Source organism: Panthera onca, chromosome B1 (genome assembly GCF_046562875.1).
Source record: "Panthera onca isolate mPanOnc1 chromosome B1, mPanOnc1 haplotype 2, whole genome shotgun sequence".
Lineage (NCBI taxonomy): Eukaryota > Metazoa > Chordata > Mammalia > Carnivora > Felidae > Panthera > Panthera onca.
The window spans coordinates 2,034,202-2,049,762 of NC_138342.1; the positions used below are offsets into that span (position 1 = coordinate 2,034,202).

General features: G+C 60.1%; 2 protein-coding genes across 21 annotated transcripts in view; one reads left to right on the plus strand and one right to left on the minus strand.

Annotated features, from left to right (window-relative positions):
- The window catches only part of ADD1 (adducin 1), an 89,046-nt gene extending 79,309 nt beyond the window's left edge, over nt 1–9,737 (plus strand). For 4 of the 10 annotated variants that reach the window (XM_081795466.1, XM_081795467.1, XM_081795468.1 and 1 more), the window contains 3 exons: nt 2,053–2,209; nt 5,321–5,419; nt 6,086–6,120. In XM_081795466.1, the coding sequence (XP_081651592.1) occupies nt 2,053–2,209; nt 5,321–5,419; nt 6,086–6,120 (291 nt within the window). Of the gene's footprint in view, nt 1–2,052; nt 2,210–5,320; nt 5,420–5,989; nt 6,043–6,085; nt 6,121–7,908 lie in introns of those variants that run through there. The other 6 variants (XM_078446347.2, XM_078446348.2, XM_078446349.2 and 3 more) reach the window with 3 other exon arrangements.
- A 59-nt stretch (nt 9,738–9,796) lies between these two features.
- SLC75A1 (solute carrier family 75 member 1) lies at nt 9,797–14,153 on the minus strand. Of its 11 annotated transcripts, none has more exons than XM_060655531.3 (12): nt 14,045–14,153; nt 13,287–13,483; nt 13,080–13,176; nt 12,809–12,912; nt 12,394–12,552; nt 12,151–12,312; nt 11,801–11,909; nt 11,606–11,717; nt 11,331–11,439; nt 11,133–11,223; nt 10,787–10,937; nt 9,797–10,595 (listed from the first exon to the last, which is right to left on the minus strand). In XM_060655531.3, exons 2-12 carry the CDS (start codon nt 13,458–13,460, stop codon nt 10,241–10,243), a joined length of 1,623 nt encoding a protein of 540 aa, XP_060511514.3. In that variant the 5' UTR covers nt 13,461–13,483; nt 14,045–14,153; the 3' UTR covers nt 9,797–10,240. The 11 variants fall into 11 exon arrangements, with proteins under 11 accessions (XP_060511514.3, XP_060511512.3, XP_060511513.3 ...); XM_060655529.3 differs by having other exon boundaries at nt 13,287–13,548; nt 14,045–14,143; XM_060655530.3 differs by having other exon boundaries at nt 13,287–13,487; nt 14,045–14,142.
- Nucleotides 14,154–15,561: the final 1,408 nt, after the last annotated feature.

Genomic DNA, 15,561 nt, shown 5'->3' on the forward strand with positions numbered 1-15,561 from the left:
TGATGCTTGGAGAGGTCGGGTCACTAGCCACGTTCGTAGTCCATACCGGGCGCCTCAGCCAAGCGCAGAAGCAGTTACTCGGCGGCATCGGTTTTGCCTAGAGCCGCGTTCTGTGGCTGGAAGTGAGGGCAGCAGCGAGAGCCTCTGCGTGAAGAGCAGCCACTTCACATCCTGGCTTCTCAGCCCAGGCTGCTGCCCCGCAGGGGACCCGTTTTCCCTCTGCATCCCGAGCCTTGTTTCCGTCCCCCCAGATAACGCAGTTCCTCTGTCCTCCATTCCGGTCAGAGCCCAGGTCTTGGGGGCTCGGCAGCCGCTTGGCGCTTGGCTGAGGAATTTGGAGGAAGGAGGCTCCCTGCCAGCAGAGGTGGGAACCACGGTGCCTTGAGGGTCCGGGGTCTCCGTGCGGGAAGGGCCTCGCTTGCCACAGGTGCCTCTGTGGCCGTTGATTCTCGATATTTTACTCATTCCTTGTTCTGAACTGTTGAGTTAAATGGATTTAAACGTTTCTCTCAAACCTCGCATCGCCTGGTCGCTTTGTTGCCAGTGCTAGCAGGGTGCGCGTGCAGCAGGTCAAGTGCCCCGGCTTGCAGGACCCCCCCACCCAGCACTTCCTGCTGTCAGCCCAGCAGCTCCTCCCAAGGATGGCACAACTGAAGCCGATGCACAGGAACAGGCTCTACCGAGAAGAGGGATTCGGTTCCCTGTCTGGAGACAGGGCAGCTTCTGAGCGAAAAGCCGGTTGACTTTGGGTCCACCTTGGTCAGAAAGTGGGCTCCCCTTGACCATCCAGCTTGTCTTGACTCTTCAGGCTCTCTAAGCAGAGGTGGCCAATGGCAGCAGGCCCTTCCCTTCTCTTCCCTGGGTCTGCGTCCCAGAGCAATCCTGGCGTGCTCTGGATGCTCTGCACCCAGCCTGCTGGACAGTCACCCCTCCATCCGGGTTTCCCAGGCTTTGCCAGGGTAGCAGGTGGCCCAGGTGGCCCCAATCTGGCTCTGTCCCTCGTGCACATTGGTCGGCACGGCCTGTGTCTGGTGTTTGCCTCTCACTGAGGAGAGTGTTGGCAAACCAGCCTGGCATCAGAATTTTGGCTTCTCCTTTCCTAGGTGGTTTTTGGAAGCTCCTGATAAGTAACGCGCACGTGTGTGAGCTCTGGCTGACTTTCTCAGTGGATGAACCCAGGGCATTTGGGGGCCAGCCAGGCTGAGCAGTGGAGTGCGGAGCTGTGCTGGGGCAGGCGAGGGTGGGCTGTACGTCACACGCCCAGGGCTGCCCTCCTGGCTCCCTCCCTCCGAGGCTTGCCTTCCCCCTACCCCCTGCCCTGCCCTGCCCTGGGTCTGTCTCTTCCCTGCAGACTGGGTGTGACCTGTGAGCTGCTTTCTTTCTGTTTTCTTCTCTTTTCTACATGTTCCTAGTTCTCCAAATTGCTCAGACAAATACTGATATTTTGGGACTTTAAAACAATTTCTTGGGATCCGTTTTCGGGAGCTGGTTGTAAGCTAAATACATAGTCAAAAGGACAGAACTTACCTGTGAACTTAGTAGGTCAGTCTCCGAGCACACCTTCCCTGACCATCGGAACCCTTGACGTTTTCTGCTGTCGTGAGGGGGGGCAGTTGACTTCAAAAGTCCCCTCTTCTGTCCTGCCTGTCACTGTGGAGACGGCATTCTCCTGGAGGTGCCCGCTCTGTGCTGTCCGTCTGCACCTCATTGCTTTTGCTTCTGAAACCTGAAGGACTCTCCTGTGGTTTTTTTTCCTCCTGGTACATTTGTTTTGTGGCATTTAAATTGTGTTTCTCCGTCTCCTACCACTGGAGGCCGCAGCCCGGCCTCTGCCTCAGGGCCCAGGGCGATTCCTAGGCCCCGTCTCAGGGATGCGTGCGTGTGCGTGTGCGTGTGCGTGTGCGTGGGTGTGGGTGTGGGTGTGGGTGTGGGTGTGTGCGCGTGCACTCTTGGAAACCCGCCCGCCCCGCCCCGCCTGCAGCCTTGCCCGGGATGGGGGAGAGTCCCCTCTGGCAGGGCTCCCACCGACGGGGCGTCCCTCTTTGTCTGCAGGGGGAGCTGGTGACGGCTTCCAAGGCCATCATTGAGAAGGAGTACCAGCCCCACGTCATTGTGAGCACCGCGGGTCCCAACCCCTTCAGCACGCTCACCGACCGGGAGCTGGAAGAGTACCGTAGGGAGGTGCAGCGGAAGCAGAAGGGCCCTGGAGGTGAGCATGCGTGTGCGCGAGTCCTGGGCGAGTCCTGGGCATGCTGGCGCAGGCCGCACGGGCTGTCCCCGAAGCAAGAGAAAGCGCTGTGCCCGCTCCTCTGTGCCAGGTGTTAACGGTGGGCGATAGGGTCAGTGACTCGCATGAAAGAGCAGCCTTGGGTCTGGTTAGTTCAGAACGTCACTGAGCGCACGTTTCCTAGTCCCGAAGGAATTAGACCATGAGACACACTTGTGAGTGTGCACGGTGCCTGTGCAAGAGACCATGTTGGAGAGCTGAACTTCCCTCCTGCACGAACCTGGAGGGTCTTCCTACACAGGTGTGCTGGCAGGCCCACGGCCCAGCGTGCAGCCTGCTCTGGGTCCCAGACCCAGTGGGGAGTGTGGCTCTTTGCTGGCGTGGCCCTTTGTTTCTCTTGGTAACTCGCTGGTGCAGGAGGTCATATTTTATGTTTTTGTAAAATACAATGGGACTGTTTGCAGCAAATGAAAATAAATGGTTCTAAGAACCAGAACCTCACGGAGCAGGTTGTTTTCAACTTCAGGTTTTGAAAAGTAGCTCCAAGAATTTTGAGAATGCCAGAGGTGAGCCTCCCCCTGCCTCTACCGGGAAGGCTCCAGTGGGTCTGCATCACTTTCCCCAGGCAGCCTTGGTTGAGACCAGCAGACCCTGGGCACAGATGTCCCCCCGCCCTCCCCGCCCAGGAGGTTCATGCTGCCGTCCTCAGGGCCTTAAGTTCTAATCCTGGTCTTTGTAGGGACCACACTTCCTCCTTGGCTCACCCCCTAGGAATCTGCCTTTAGGAATGGAAGTCCCACAAGTGTTCCATGGCCCTGGGTCTGTGGGGGGTTGACCGGGAACTACTCCTGAGTCTCTGAGTACTGCTCCCGAGTCTCTGATTTGCCCCGATTTAGGTTTTTCTGGTCTTGTTTTAGACTAAATAATACATTACATAGCTGCTATTGGAATTTGGGTCATGCAAAAAACTGTCGTTTTCCGTCTGTGTCACTTTGTTAGGTGTGCGTTGAAATTAAGACTTAGTGCATATCGAATCAGAGTGAGCCCAGTCTTCCCGTCACACCGAGCTGGTGTGCTGGGAGCACACAGAGCTCTGTGTCTCTGATCGTCTCCCTTGCATGTACGCACAGCCCCGCCGAGAGCTCTCTGTGCTGTCACCGTAAGTCCCTGCCTCAGATTAGAGCCCTGGGGATGGTGCGTGGGCCGGCCCCAATTCCAGAGCACACACATGCGTCTGACCCTGGGCCCCTCCAGTGTCGGGGGGCCCGGATTACAAGATGTTGTTTTTTTCCCCTTACATTTATTTATGATTGAGAGACAGAGAGAGAGACAGAGCATGAGCAGGGGAGGGACAGAGAGAGGGAGACACAGAATCCGAAGCAGGCTCCAGGCTCTGAGCTGTCAGCACAGAGCCTGACGTGGGGCTTGAACTCACAAACCGCAAGATCATGACCTGAGGGAGCCTAAGTTGGACGCTCAGTCAACTGAGCCACCCAGGCACCCCTCAAGATGTTTTTTTGAGTCAAACCACGAGACATACAGGAGTTTTCCCCATACACGAGGCTCCATGACGAGGGACGTTCCAGCAGTTGAGTGGACAGGACAGCTGTGTCCGTGTTCTGTGACCACAGAGCTGTCAGCAGTGGGAGTGCCAGTGGGGGCGTACTGCCAGGAGGGAGACCCCTGCCCGGCACTGCTGCTGGCCCTTGGCATGGGGGTGGGGGACAGGTGTTGGGTGCCACAGGTCAGCACTTCTTCTTTTTTTTTTTTTTTTTTTAACGTTTATTTATTTTTGAGACAGAGAGAGACAGAGCATGAATGGGGGAGGGTCAGAGAGAGGGAGACACAGAATCCGAAACAGGCTCCAGGCTCTGAGCTGTCAGCACAGAGCCCGACGCGGGGCTCGAACTCACGGACCACGAGATCATGACCTGAGCCGAAGTCGGCCGCTTAACCGACTGAGCCACCCAGGCGCCCCTAGGTCAGCACTTCTGGCAGGAGGAAAGAAAGCCTCAGGGCTCTGGCACCTTCTTCTGGTTGAGGGAACTTGTAGGAGATGCGAAGGCCTTTGTTTATAGAAATCGGGCTTCAGGAAGGTGGGTTGGCATCTCTTTGAGATCAAAGGCCCTAATGATTGTAGCTGCTTGTTCAAAATATGGGACCTAGTGATGCTAAGCATTAATATAAAAAGTGTAAGTGAGATAAGGAGATTTAGGGAATTAAGATAATATTAGTATGTATTTTTCTCTAAATGAGAAGTAGGCTTGAAATTTCCTAGATCCTCGTTCGGTCCTAGTACCTGTAATTTTTCCTCTGGTCCTTATCAGTGATTTTATTTCAGAAAATAAAAATACGCTTTATTAGGGGCGCCTGGGTGGCGCAGTCAGTTAAGCGTCCGACTTCAGCCAGGCCACGATCTCGCGGTCTGTGAGTTCGAGCCCCGCGTCAGGCTCTGGGCTGATGGCTCGGAGCCTGGAGCCTGTTTCCGATTCTGTGTCTCCCTCTCTCTCTGCCCCTCCCCCGTTCATGCTCTGTCTCTCTCTGTCCCAAAAATAAAATAAAAAAAAAAAAACGTTGAAAAAAAAAATACGCTTTATTAGCTGCCAGGTTTAAATTATTGGTAGAAAATGTTCTACATAGAAAATGAAAACCCACGTAATTCTCATGTTCCATCCCTTGAGGAGGTGAGCAGGGTGAGGGTGCTTGGGACCCTGGGCTGCCAGCTCAGCAGTGGGGAGGCTGGACGGTGAGGACGTGGGGAGGGGCTCCTCCCTGGAGGACAGGTGAGGACAGGCCGGGGGCCTCCAGTCGGTGTGCCACAGGGTCAGCTCTGGCGGATTCTCTCTGGCCTAAGAGTAGAAATTAATTTTGTTTCCAAAGTTGTTGAATCTTTCTGAAATTCAGATGCACAGTCATAGTGGGCTTTCTTTATCCTGGAGAGGTGAAGACAGTGTGTCGTGAGCCCTCCCAGTCTCCTGGATGCAGCCAGATGGGCTGGGCAGGGAGGGCAGGGGCTGCCTGCCTTGGAGGAGCGTGAAGGCTCACGATGTCTGAAGCTCTTTACCACGTGCTCCTCTGTGTGTCTGCCTGCAGAGATTCTGGACGAGAGCAGAGAAGAGAAGGAGAAGGGTCCTCCAGAACACCCTGCTGCCCCCCACACCCCCCCCAGCACCCCTGTCAAGCTTGAGGAAGGTGAGCTCTGGCTGGCTGCCCGCTGTGGGAGGGCGCGTGGCCTTCTGGGGTCCGGCGTTGGCCGGGAGGGGTGGGCCTCGCGTTTTTGTCCCGTGGGGGGAGAGCAGCCGGGTGTGCAGTAGAGGGACTGAGTGATGAAAAAGCGCTTTTGCATGGAAAGCCACCCACCACATGGTTCTGAACCGGCCCTCCTTGCTGGCGCTGGCCTTGGTAACTCAAGGAGAAACGGATTGTTAGTGAGATGTCAGAACCAGGAGGGAAAGGTTTCGGGGGTTGGATCCCACCTTCGTTATGATGTCCGTTTTGCCCACTGCTTACACAGTCCTTAGACCTTCCTGTGTTCAGATCACTCCTCTGGAAACGTCTTCCGTCATGTCTGAGCTGTGGTACCTCGTTGGACCTGCCGTAGTAATTGGTCCGTGCGAGTGCAGGCCTCCACCGGCCTCTCAGACTGCCCACTGCGTGTCTGTGGCGTGTGGCCCACGTGTCTGTCCCTCGGTCTTCTGTGTCGTGCTGCCCGTGCCTGTTGGGAGCCTGTGGCTCACCTTCCCCCCGTTCCTTGTCCACAAGAATGGCTCAGCCATCCTTCTATAACCCGGCGGCTGTGACTGAATGCCTAGATTCTCTCCCTGTGCTTTTCTCTTCCTGTGGCTGCGTCACAAGCAGGAGGTGGATGTGCTAAAGAGTACCTGTTACCATAGTAAGTACCGCCCGTCCGGCCCTCTGCTGTTTAACCAGCATCCCCTGTGCTTTGCTTCATTCTCCTGCTTCTTCGTTGCTTATTCGGTTTTGTTTTCTGTTTATTCAAAATAAAAATAGAGGGCCCCCCTCCCCCTTTCTCACACCCAGTTCCTCCATCCCAGGCAGTGGCATCTTGGCAGGGACTCGGTCACCAGAGAGCTGGGTGGTGGCAGCCTGTCCCTGGGGCCCCTGGACTGAGGGCCCTGCTCAGGGAGCCCTGGGCCTTGGAAGCTCCACAGCGATCATGTTGGCCGGGTCAGCCTGTGATTGCTCTGGGCGGGAGGTTTCGCTGTTTGGATCGGAAGTACGTCTAGACTAGGTTCAGACAGCTTAGGGGTCGCATGTGTTTGGATCTTTGCTTAAGTTCAGATGGGGCAGAAGAGCTACATTTGGCACTGGTTTTTTTTTTTTTTTTTTTTCAACGTTTATTTATTTTTGGGACAGAGAGAGACAGAGCATGAACGGGGGAGGGGCAGAGAGAGAGGGAGACACAGAATCGGAAACAGGCTCCAGGCTCTGAGACATCAGCCCAGAGCCCGACGCGGGGCTCGAACTCACAGACCGTGAGATCGTGACCTGGCTGAAGTCGGACGCTCAACAACTGCGCCACCCAGACGCCCCGGCACTGGTTTTTTAATGTGACATTGGCCACACGATGAAAGTCCCCGGAGGCACCCACAGGCAACCTCTGCATGCTTTGCAGAGTGAATCCTGACCTCCTCCTGCCCTAGCCAAGTAAGGACATTTCATTATCCTGGGACAGAAGGTGGCTAAGGGCAGGGACAGGGCAGCTCCAGCCTCCCAGAGCCAAAGTGCTAAGTGTTTGGGGCCCGGAGCCTCCTGTGCCGGCCGCACCTCACCGACACTCAGCTCGGGGCCCCTCCTGACTTCAGCTCCATTTCTCCATACTAGACGGTTTGCTGTTGCCTAAGCAGCAAGTTGCTTGTAACTCTATAGGCTGTTTTTAAGTATCTACAAAACTGGTTCGGGGATTAGATCCCGCCTTCGTTATGATGTCCATTTTGCCCACCGCTTACACAGTCCTTAGACCTTCCTGTGCTCAGATCACTCCTCTGGAAATGTCAGAGGAGTCTGTATAGACATCTGGTGATGGGGACCTTCGCTAGAAGCACACCCTCAGACCAGTTATGCTGTACCTATTTACGTTTCCACGTTCAACTTGTGAAGATGGCCTGATGTTTTGCCCCTAGCTCTTACCTCATAATTCATCTCTTTTCTTTGATTCTCCAGCCTAAAATGCTTTTATTTCGTTTGATGCTGATATATGGGGTCTGGAGTTAACCATGATTTTCTGTGGTTTTCTTCTTGCGGGAGACCAGGTGTTGTGGGCTGAAATTGAGGCTTAATTTCAGGACTACTGATAATGTGCCCTTAGGGTTCTAGAATAAACTTCTGTTCAAGTGCTAACGCAGAGCACTGTCCTGCTGAAATGCTCCCGGCTTGCCCACCTCGCTCTCTCTGACCGGGGACCGAGGCCCTGTCCGTGAGCGCCCTGTCCGCGAGGAGGAGCTGAAAACAGCCCTGAGATTGTGCCTACGTCTTGTTCTCTGAGCTCCCCCTGGCCCTGAAGTAGAGCACACCTCACTTAAAGTGTCAGTCGGGTGTCGGTAGAAGCCCCTGCGTCCAGGTGGGCTCCGTGCGGGGCGCTGCCCCCTCCCCCCTCGGGGCTGCCCTGCCGAGGTCTGGCAGCCATTCTCCAGCCCTGTCTCTCCTACCCCACCCGCCAGACCTGCCGCAGGAGCCCGCCTCCAGAGAGGACAGTGACGCTGCCACCTTCAAGCCGACTCTCCCCGACCTGTCCCCTGATGAGCCTTCAGAAGCGCTCGGCTTCCCGACATTGGAGGAGGAGGAGGAGGAGGAGGAAGAGGAGGAGGGGCTCTGTGAGGCCCGCGAGCCCCCCAGCCCCACCAGGTCCCCCTTGGTGGCCAGCCCTGAGCCAGCCTCCACCCGGGCGGCTGAAGAGGCCGCCTCCCCAGCTGCCGAGGACCCTGGCAGCGACGGGTCTCCGGGCAAGTCCCCTTCCAAAAAGAAGAAGAAATTCCGCACCCCCTCCTTTCTGAAGAAGAGCAAGAAGAGGAGTGACTCCTGAAGACCCCGTCCTGCACCAGCTGACGCCACCAGACCGTCCCCGATCGCGTCTCGTGTCCTGTCTTCCCGTGTAGTGAATGCAAAAAGCCCAGCCCTCCATGTAGCTAGAGCTCCCCTCCCGGCCTGACCAGACCCCCACGTCCACCGGTGCTCGCCTTGCGTGTGTGCGCAGCGGTCCCCCCCCCTCCTCCCCGGCCCGCAGCCTCAGGTTCTGGGGGAGACGAATCCACGTCCCTCCCATCCGTCTGCCCCTTGGTGACACCCTCTCCCCTGGCGGTGAGAAGTCCTGGTCCTGGCCAGACGGTCGGAGGCCCTGCCGGCTCTGGCCTTGACCGCTCTCTCCTTCTGTTGTGAGGTGACCCGTGCTGTGTGCTAGGCTCCCCTTCGCCCCCAGGTCTCAGGTGACTGAATCAGACTTGTAGTTTCCTGCTGGCGTTCCCTGCTGGGTGAGTGATCTCACTCTGTGGACACAAAGCCTCAGTCCTGTGAAAACACTCACGTGCCCACCAACGGCCCAGGGCATAACAACAGCCTTTGAGAGGCGGGTTTGGGCTGAGCCGGAAACCCCAACAGCAAAGGGGACCTGTGTCTGCCCAGCACAAGCTATGTGTGGTCTGATTACCTGAGGCCAGAAACAGGTTCAGGGGCTCCCCATTTCTCACTCACTGGGGTCTCTGGGTTCCTGTCATGGGGAAGACACGTCAAGACAGGGGAAGGGTCCTTTCTAGAATTTTTTTTTCAGCAGGTTTGCAATTTACCCTACGTTTTTTACCGTGAACAGGCCACTTTTTAGTAAGTTTCTTCTCTGCTCACTCGTCTGGGGGACGTTTTGGACCGAGAAGGGGTCTTCTCTTACCTTTAACTCTGCCTCGAAGACCCCCTGGTTTTGGTAAAAGGCGCAAGGTACAAGACGCAGTGGTCCCTCCCTCACTGCTTGTACCAGCCACTTATGAGCCGTGACTTGCTCTCCTTGTTCGGCATCGTGAAGTTTCACTTAACTCAGACCCCTGAGAAACCACATGAAGCTGCTTAGCGGGACTAGTGAGTGACCCATTCCAGGAGCTGCCCCGGTGCCAGCCTGACCAGGCACCGGCAGGCCTCCTCCCCGGGCGGACCCACGCTCCTGACACCAAGGCAGGACCTGAGGCTGGCTGCATGGCGCTGACCACTGCTTTGAGCTTGCTGGCGACTTGCTTTTCTCCTGTGTGTCACTTTGTTGCCATGGTGGCGTCCAGGCGCTGAGCCCTCAGCCCGTACTTCAGTTGACCCCGGACTCTTTACCCCTTCCTTTTGTCCCTCACATGCAATGACTTTTATTTCACTTTTGTAGTTTATTTTAACTCTTTGTATTACAACATGAAGTCTAGTCGCATATATGGATACAGGCTTGGGAGGATGGGTCCTCTGTCCTCCACTGTAACGTGTTTTACTCACAAATAAAATTCTTTAGGCAGTTTCCTTGTCTAAATTTCGGAAGCAGTTTGGCATTTTTTTCCCCCTTTGTTCAAGATAGGACTTCCAGAAGTCTGTCTTGAGATCCCAAGTGTTTATTTCTTGATTGGACACTGTTGCTCTGCACCAGGAAGGCCCCTAGAACCCAGGATCGTCTTGCCCGGGGCGCCAGCCTGCTCTTGCGCCCCAGAGCCTGACGCCCCTACAGTCCGAACAGATGCGCAGGGGTGGGATGGTGATGGGACGAGCCCAGCACAGGGCTCCCTCCTCCCTGGGTGGCCAGGGTGCAGGGCACAGCTCACGTAGGCCCTAGCCAGTGCGGGCTCCCATCGTGGCGGGCCCCGTGTCACCCTTTGCGTCCTCCCTGTTGTGCAGAATGGTCACGGGCCCCGGACGAGCCTTGGCCTTTTCTGCTCAGTGCAGGTGTAAGAGCTTCTGGTGCTCGGGGGGTCTCCCAGGTGGGGGGTAGTGAGGCACAGCCGTGTGCTGGCGAAAGGCACTTGGTATAAAATAGCTGCTTTATTTTGTCATTTGGAGGCTTGGCTGACACCGTGTGTCTGAGAGAAAAGTGAACACAAAACCTGAAAGGTGTTGGGGAGTCCCTGCTCCCAGCACGACGGGCAGGACTGCCCAGGCGCGTACCACGGAGCTGCTGGAGTGTCTGGCAGGGGCCAGGGCTGGGCCCCAGGGGGAGGCGAGAGGTCCCGTTCCCTTCCCCCCGCCGCCTCCCCCAGCTTGGGGCGGGGCTAGCTCCACTACTCGGCCTTGGGTGCCATGCGGGCTGGAGGCCTCAGGTTGCGCAGGAGCAGGAAAGGGAGCAGGAAGAGGCCTGAGCACACCGTGAAGCAGACCCTGGCCCCGGCCAGCCAGTACACTGTGGAGAGACAGCCCGAGAGGTGACGCGGGCCCTCCCTCCCCGCTGCGCCTCCACCCCGGGGATGGCAGGACCACGGCAGGAACCGACGGGGCGGCAGGGGAAGGCGGATGGCAGGGCCGCGTGGCCTCCCCCTGGCCTTGCCTCCCAGGGGCACAAGCGTGCCTGGAATGCTATCCCAGGGCCCTTACCTGAGGCGGCCACCATGGGTCCCACTGCCCTGGCCAGGGCGCCCAGGCTCCGAAGTGTGCCCATGATCGTGCCCTTCTGCCTGGGCAAGCCTTTGGGGGAGGGGGGGAGGAAGCCGTGAGGTGCTTGCTGGTCTCCTCCCACCTGGGGGGCCTCGGGCAAAGAAAGGCTCCTTACCATAGTCAGCGACCACGGAGGACAAGCAGGGCACCACGACGGCAGCGGCTGCCAGGGGACACCAGGAAGGTGGCAGGCAGCCTCCAGGTGATGCCTGGAGGGCTGTGACCCGGGATCCCTGGCCACCGGCTCCCTACCGTTCCCACCCTGGCCCCGGGAGGACCCCCTCACCGAAGGAGTAGAGCAGCAGCCCCAGGCCCAGCGCGGGCAGCGTGAGCCCCCAGCCAATGAGGAGGAAGGCAGGCACCAGCAGCAAGATGGCCTGTGGCGGGGAGCGGGGGGCATGGCAGCACTCAGGACCCACCCCTGCCGCTTCCAGCGGGACTCGCGACAGGGCCTGCCCCCCACTCGCCCGGGGGAGCCTCGTACCCGCTTCACCGCTGCAATCTCGCTGCCAGGGCTGATCTTCCGGGCGTAGGCGCCCTGCACGGTGGCCATGGTGAGGCCGATGAAGAAAAACATCTTTCCTTGCTGCAGGCTGGGAGCGGGGGAGCCGTTAGTGCCTTGGTCTGACCGCCCTGCTCCCGCCAGCCACGCCGGAGCCTGGGAGCCCACAGCTTCTCCTGGGCCTCAGCCAGCGCCTGCCCCAGGGACGGGCCAGGGTGGGCGTCACTGAAGCGGGGAAGACAGGCTGGGGCCGCTACCTGCTGAACTGGAAGCGCTGATGAGCGAGGAAGCTCAGGGTGAACTCGAGACCCGAGAACAGGAAGAGGTAGAGGAAGTACACCAGGCCCAGGCGGCGAAGGTGACGGATCCCTGGGGAGCACGGAGAGCGGCTGTAGGGGCCAGCAGCCCGAAGACGCGACAGTCCTGCACTCGTGATGGGGGTGCCTTCTTACCGTCTCCGGCGGGTGGGTCCTGGCCACGGGCCACGGCCGAGAAACGGAGCAGGGCCACGGGGCTGAGCAGGTCTGCCGCGGCCTGGAACCCCGGGCCGATAGAGGATGCCTGGGGAGGGGGTGGGACTGGAGAGGCCGGCCAGGCAGCTGGGGAGGGCCACGACCTGAACCTGGCCTGGCCTCTGGTCCAGATGCCCGGCCCAAGAGGCAGGGGTCCCCGGAGGCACTGTGGCCCCAAGAGCCCCTGTGCAGAAGGAGAGGCCAGCCCAGCATTCTTGGCCAGCCCCACGTGCCCACAGAACTGAGCCCCTGCCCTGGGGCTCGGCAGCAGGTTCTGGGACCCACCTTACCCGCTTCTCCGCAGGCAGCGTCTCCGGCAGGAAGCAGAAAATAAACAACAGGTCGGAGGCAGCAAAGAGCAAAGCGAGCCAGGGCACCATCTCCGCTGGCAGGAAGGCGCCAAGCATGGGGCCCAGCGTGAAGGCCAGCGAGAAGGCCACTCCAATGACTGCCTGGGGAGAAGGCCGCCTGAGCCGGGACGGGAGACCCCAGGCAAGGAATCCCAGCCTCCTCGCCCCGTAGTGCGCACGCACCATGCCTCGGCTGCGGGCGGACGGTGAGCCCAGGTCGGCTACGATGGCTGTGGAGAGGCTGACGTTTCCCTTGCTGATGCCCCCAATCACCCTGGAGGCCAGGAAGGCGGCGAAGCTCTTTGAGGCCGCCCACACGGCATACGAGGTGGCCAGACCTGCCTGTCCCCGGGGCAGGTGTGGTCACTTGAGGCCAGGAGGGGCCCAGAGTTGGGCTGACAAACCCAGGTAACACCGCTGGGACCCGGCCCTGTCTGTTCTGGAGCACTCAAGGTCCGTCTGTGTTCCCGATGTCCCCCCGCAGACAGGGAGTGGCTCTGGGAAAGCCTGCCTTAGCCACAGGAGTCAGCACCCAAAGCAGCACACCCAGGGGGCAGCGAGGGCCGCTGCCGGGTGGGTGAGAGGTGGGCACCCGTACCAGGGACAGCAGCATCACCGGGCGCCTCCCGAGACAGTCTGAGACCGCCCCCGTGACTGGTGCCAAGAGGAACTGCAGGAAGGAGAAGACTGAGCCTATCAGACCTGAAAGAGACAGACGTTTGGGTTACACGACTCGGTCTGCCCTCATGGGTCTGGTGATGCTGGGTGGGCCCCACCAGGAGTGGACACTGCACACGGGAAGGGGGCAGACAGTGCCCAGCAGCAGGAAAGTGGGGACAAGGACCCCAGCGTGGGACTTGGGGCCGTACCTCCAAACAGGACACTGTTGTACCTCTTCTCCGCTGGCATCCTGATGGCTGTGGCAAACCAGTCCACGCCTCGTTGCCAGGAGCCATAGAGGGGATCCTGGGGAGCAAGGAAGTGTGACAGGGGTTGGGGGAGTCCCTGATGGGCTTTGGGGCAGTGGGCAGCCATCGTGGGAGTCGGGGGGCCTCCAGACATGGGGGAGGGCTCACGTGGGCACGGCCATGGCTCTCCAGCAGCCCTGGCAGCAGAGGCAACAGCAGAGTGAAGGCCAGGAGATCCAGCAGGAGGCCGAGGAAGACCACGGTGATCACACGGGGCTCTGACAAGGGCTGTTGGCGGATGGGTGGGCGCGGGGTGCAGCTCCCTCCTGCTCCCCAGCCCATGGTGGGGGCCGCTCCAATCCCGCCTGGCTGAGAGTGTGGCAGGTCTGCATGAGGGCACCTCTGGGTACCCCAGAGCCAGATACCTATCCTGGACCGGGGGGGGGAAACGGAGTTCCCCAGCCCTCACCATGCCCCCGACCCACTAACAGCTAGCAAGCACCCTAAAGGGAGTGCCTGCCCGCCTGGCTAAGGGCCCCTCAGTGCGCCCTCTCCCCGATGCCAGGCAGCAGGAAAGTCAGGCTGCTGGGTTGCGCAAAGAAACCGCAGCCACCGATGCCAACCGTCCCAAGGGGCCGAGTTGGGGGCATCGGGGCCCCGGCGTACTCCATGCAGCCGCCCCAGGTCGTCTTGCAGAGTGGCTGGGGAAACCGAGGCCCGGGCGGAGGGCAGCCCCGGCGGTGTCCCCGTGCCCCTGAATCCCGGCCCCCAGCCCCCACCCCCCCAGGAACCCGGCCCCCGACCTCCCCCATCACCCGCCCCGCCCCGCCCCGCCCGGAATCCCGGACCCCGACCCCCGCCCTGGCTCGCATCCTGGGCGGGGCAGTGGGGCGCGCACGGACGCGGGAGCAGCCCCCCCCTTGCACCTGCCGCGGCCGCGCGCTCAGGGACGACGGACGGTCGGACACACGAACTGACGGACGGATGCGGAATGGACTGCGGGCACACTGTCGGGGGCGGGCGCGCGCCGGCCACGCCTCCTCTCGCCCCGGACGTGGGCGCCGGCCCGCTTCCTCTTCCGGCCGGCAGGCTGAGGGCGGGAGGGTGGGGAGGGGCCGCCGCCGCCTTCCGCGCGCCAGCGCCGGGGCGCCTTCCCGCCGCTCACCGGCTCGTGCCGGCGCGGGTGTCCCCGCCGTGACCGCGCACGCCAGTGTCTCGGCGGCTCTGCGCGTTGTGCCGAGCCCGGGGCCCCGGGACGGGCGGCCGGGGAAGGGGACCCGCGGGAGCCACAGCGTCCAGCCGGCAGCGCGCTGGCCTCTCCTGCCACCAGCCTGACCCAGGTCGGCGGACGCCCACACCGCCTCACCACCTCCACCCACATGCCCTCCAGGATTCGTCTGACTGGCCGACCCGAACCAGAAAGTAACGGGAAGTTCTGGAAATGAGGTTCGGCTTCCAAGTTGACGCGCGTCCACAGCCCACCCCTTGTCAACTTGGCATTCCTACCCCCTCTTTACACCGTATTAAACTCCCAAGTAAAGATAGCGGCAGCCCCACCGCCTGATAACAGGCGCAAGGAGTCCACCTCCAACCAAGAAGAAAGCCGTTAGCACTTTCTCCAAAGGATAGGTTCGGGTCATGTTCATTTCTCCCAGCTGGGCCACGGGGGAGGGGCAGGAGGCACGAGTTGGAAATAGCGTCTCAGAAGGCTCGGAGCAGCCCTCGGTTCTGCCCCTGGCAGGCTGGGGGTCCTAGCTGGGTTTCATCCCTTCTTCCAGAATCCCTGCAGGAAGAGGCAGGGCTGGGCTGGGCCAGATACACAGACCCTGACCTTTCCGAGAATTTCATGTCCAGGGGGTTTGGAGAGAGGCCCGGGGGGCGGGGGGGGGGGGGGCAGAGTGATAGCGTGATCCAAAGCTGGGGCTTTAGGGCTTGTTGCCGGCCCGGTCCAGCCTCGTGGGACTGAAGAGCAGGACGTCGGGCTGAGGCCCAGGCGCACGAGATCCCGGGGCTGAACGACGACAGCTGGCCAGGCCTGCGCATCAAGGAGGTGACGCCAGCCTGGTCCGTGCCCGTGACAGCTGCCGGGGCCTCCTGGCTTTGTGGAGCCACACAGCTGGCGAGCCTGTCTCTGGCGACCCAGGGGAGGCTGGCTGAGTGCTCCTCCCTCATTCCCAAGGCTGCTCTCTGTAGTCGGGGCTTGAGCCCTACGTGCTCCAGGGGCATTCTGGCCCCGGACTCCACGTTAGAGTTCCAGCACCATCCGATTTGTCCAAAAGCAAACTGCCAATTCTCCCCACCAACCAACCTCCTCTTTCCCACCACACTTAGGCCGTCCTGCCGGCCACTCCCTGGGTCCCCCACATCCCCCTGGCCAGTCCTCAAATCTCTGTGGTTTTTGCCACGGCCGGCTGTGTGACCTCAGGGACTGGTGCCTCAGTGC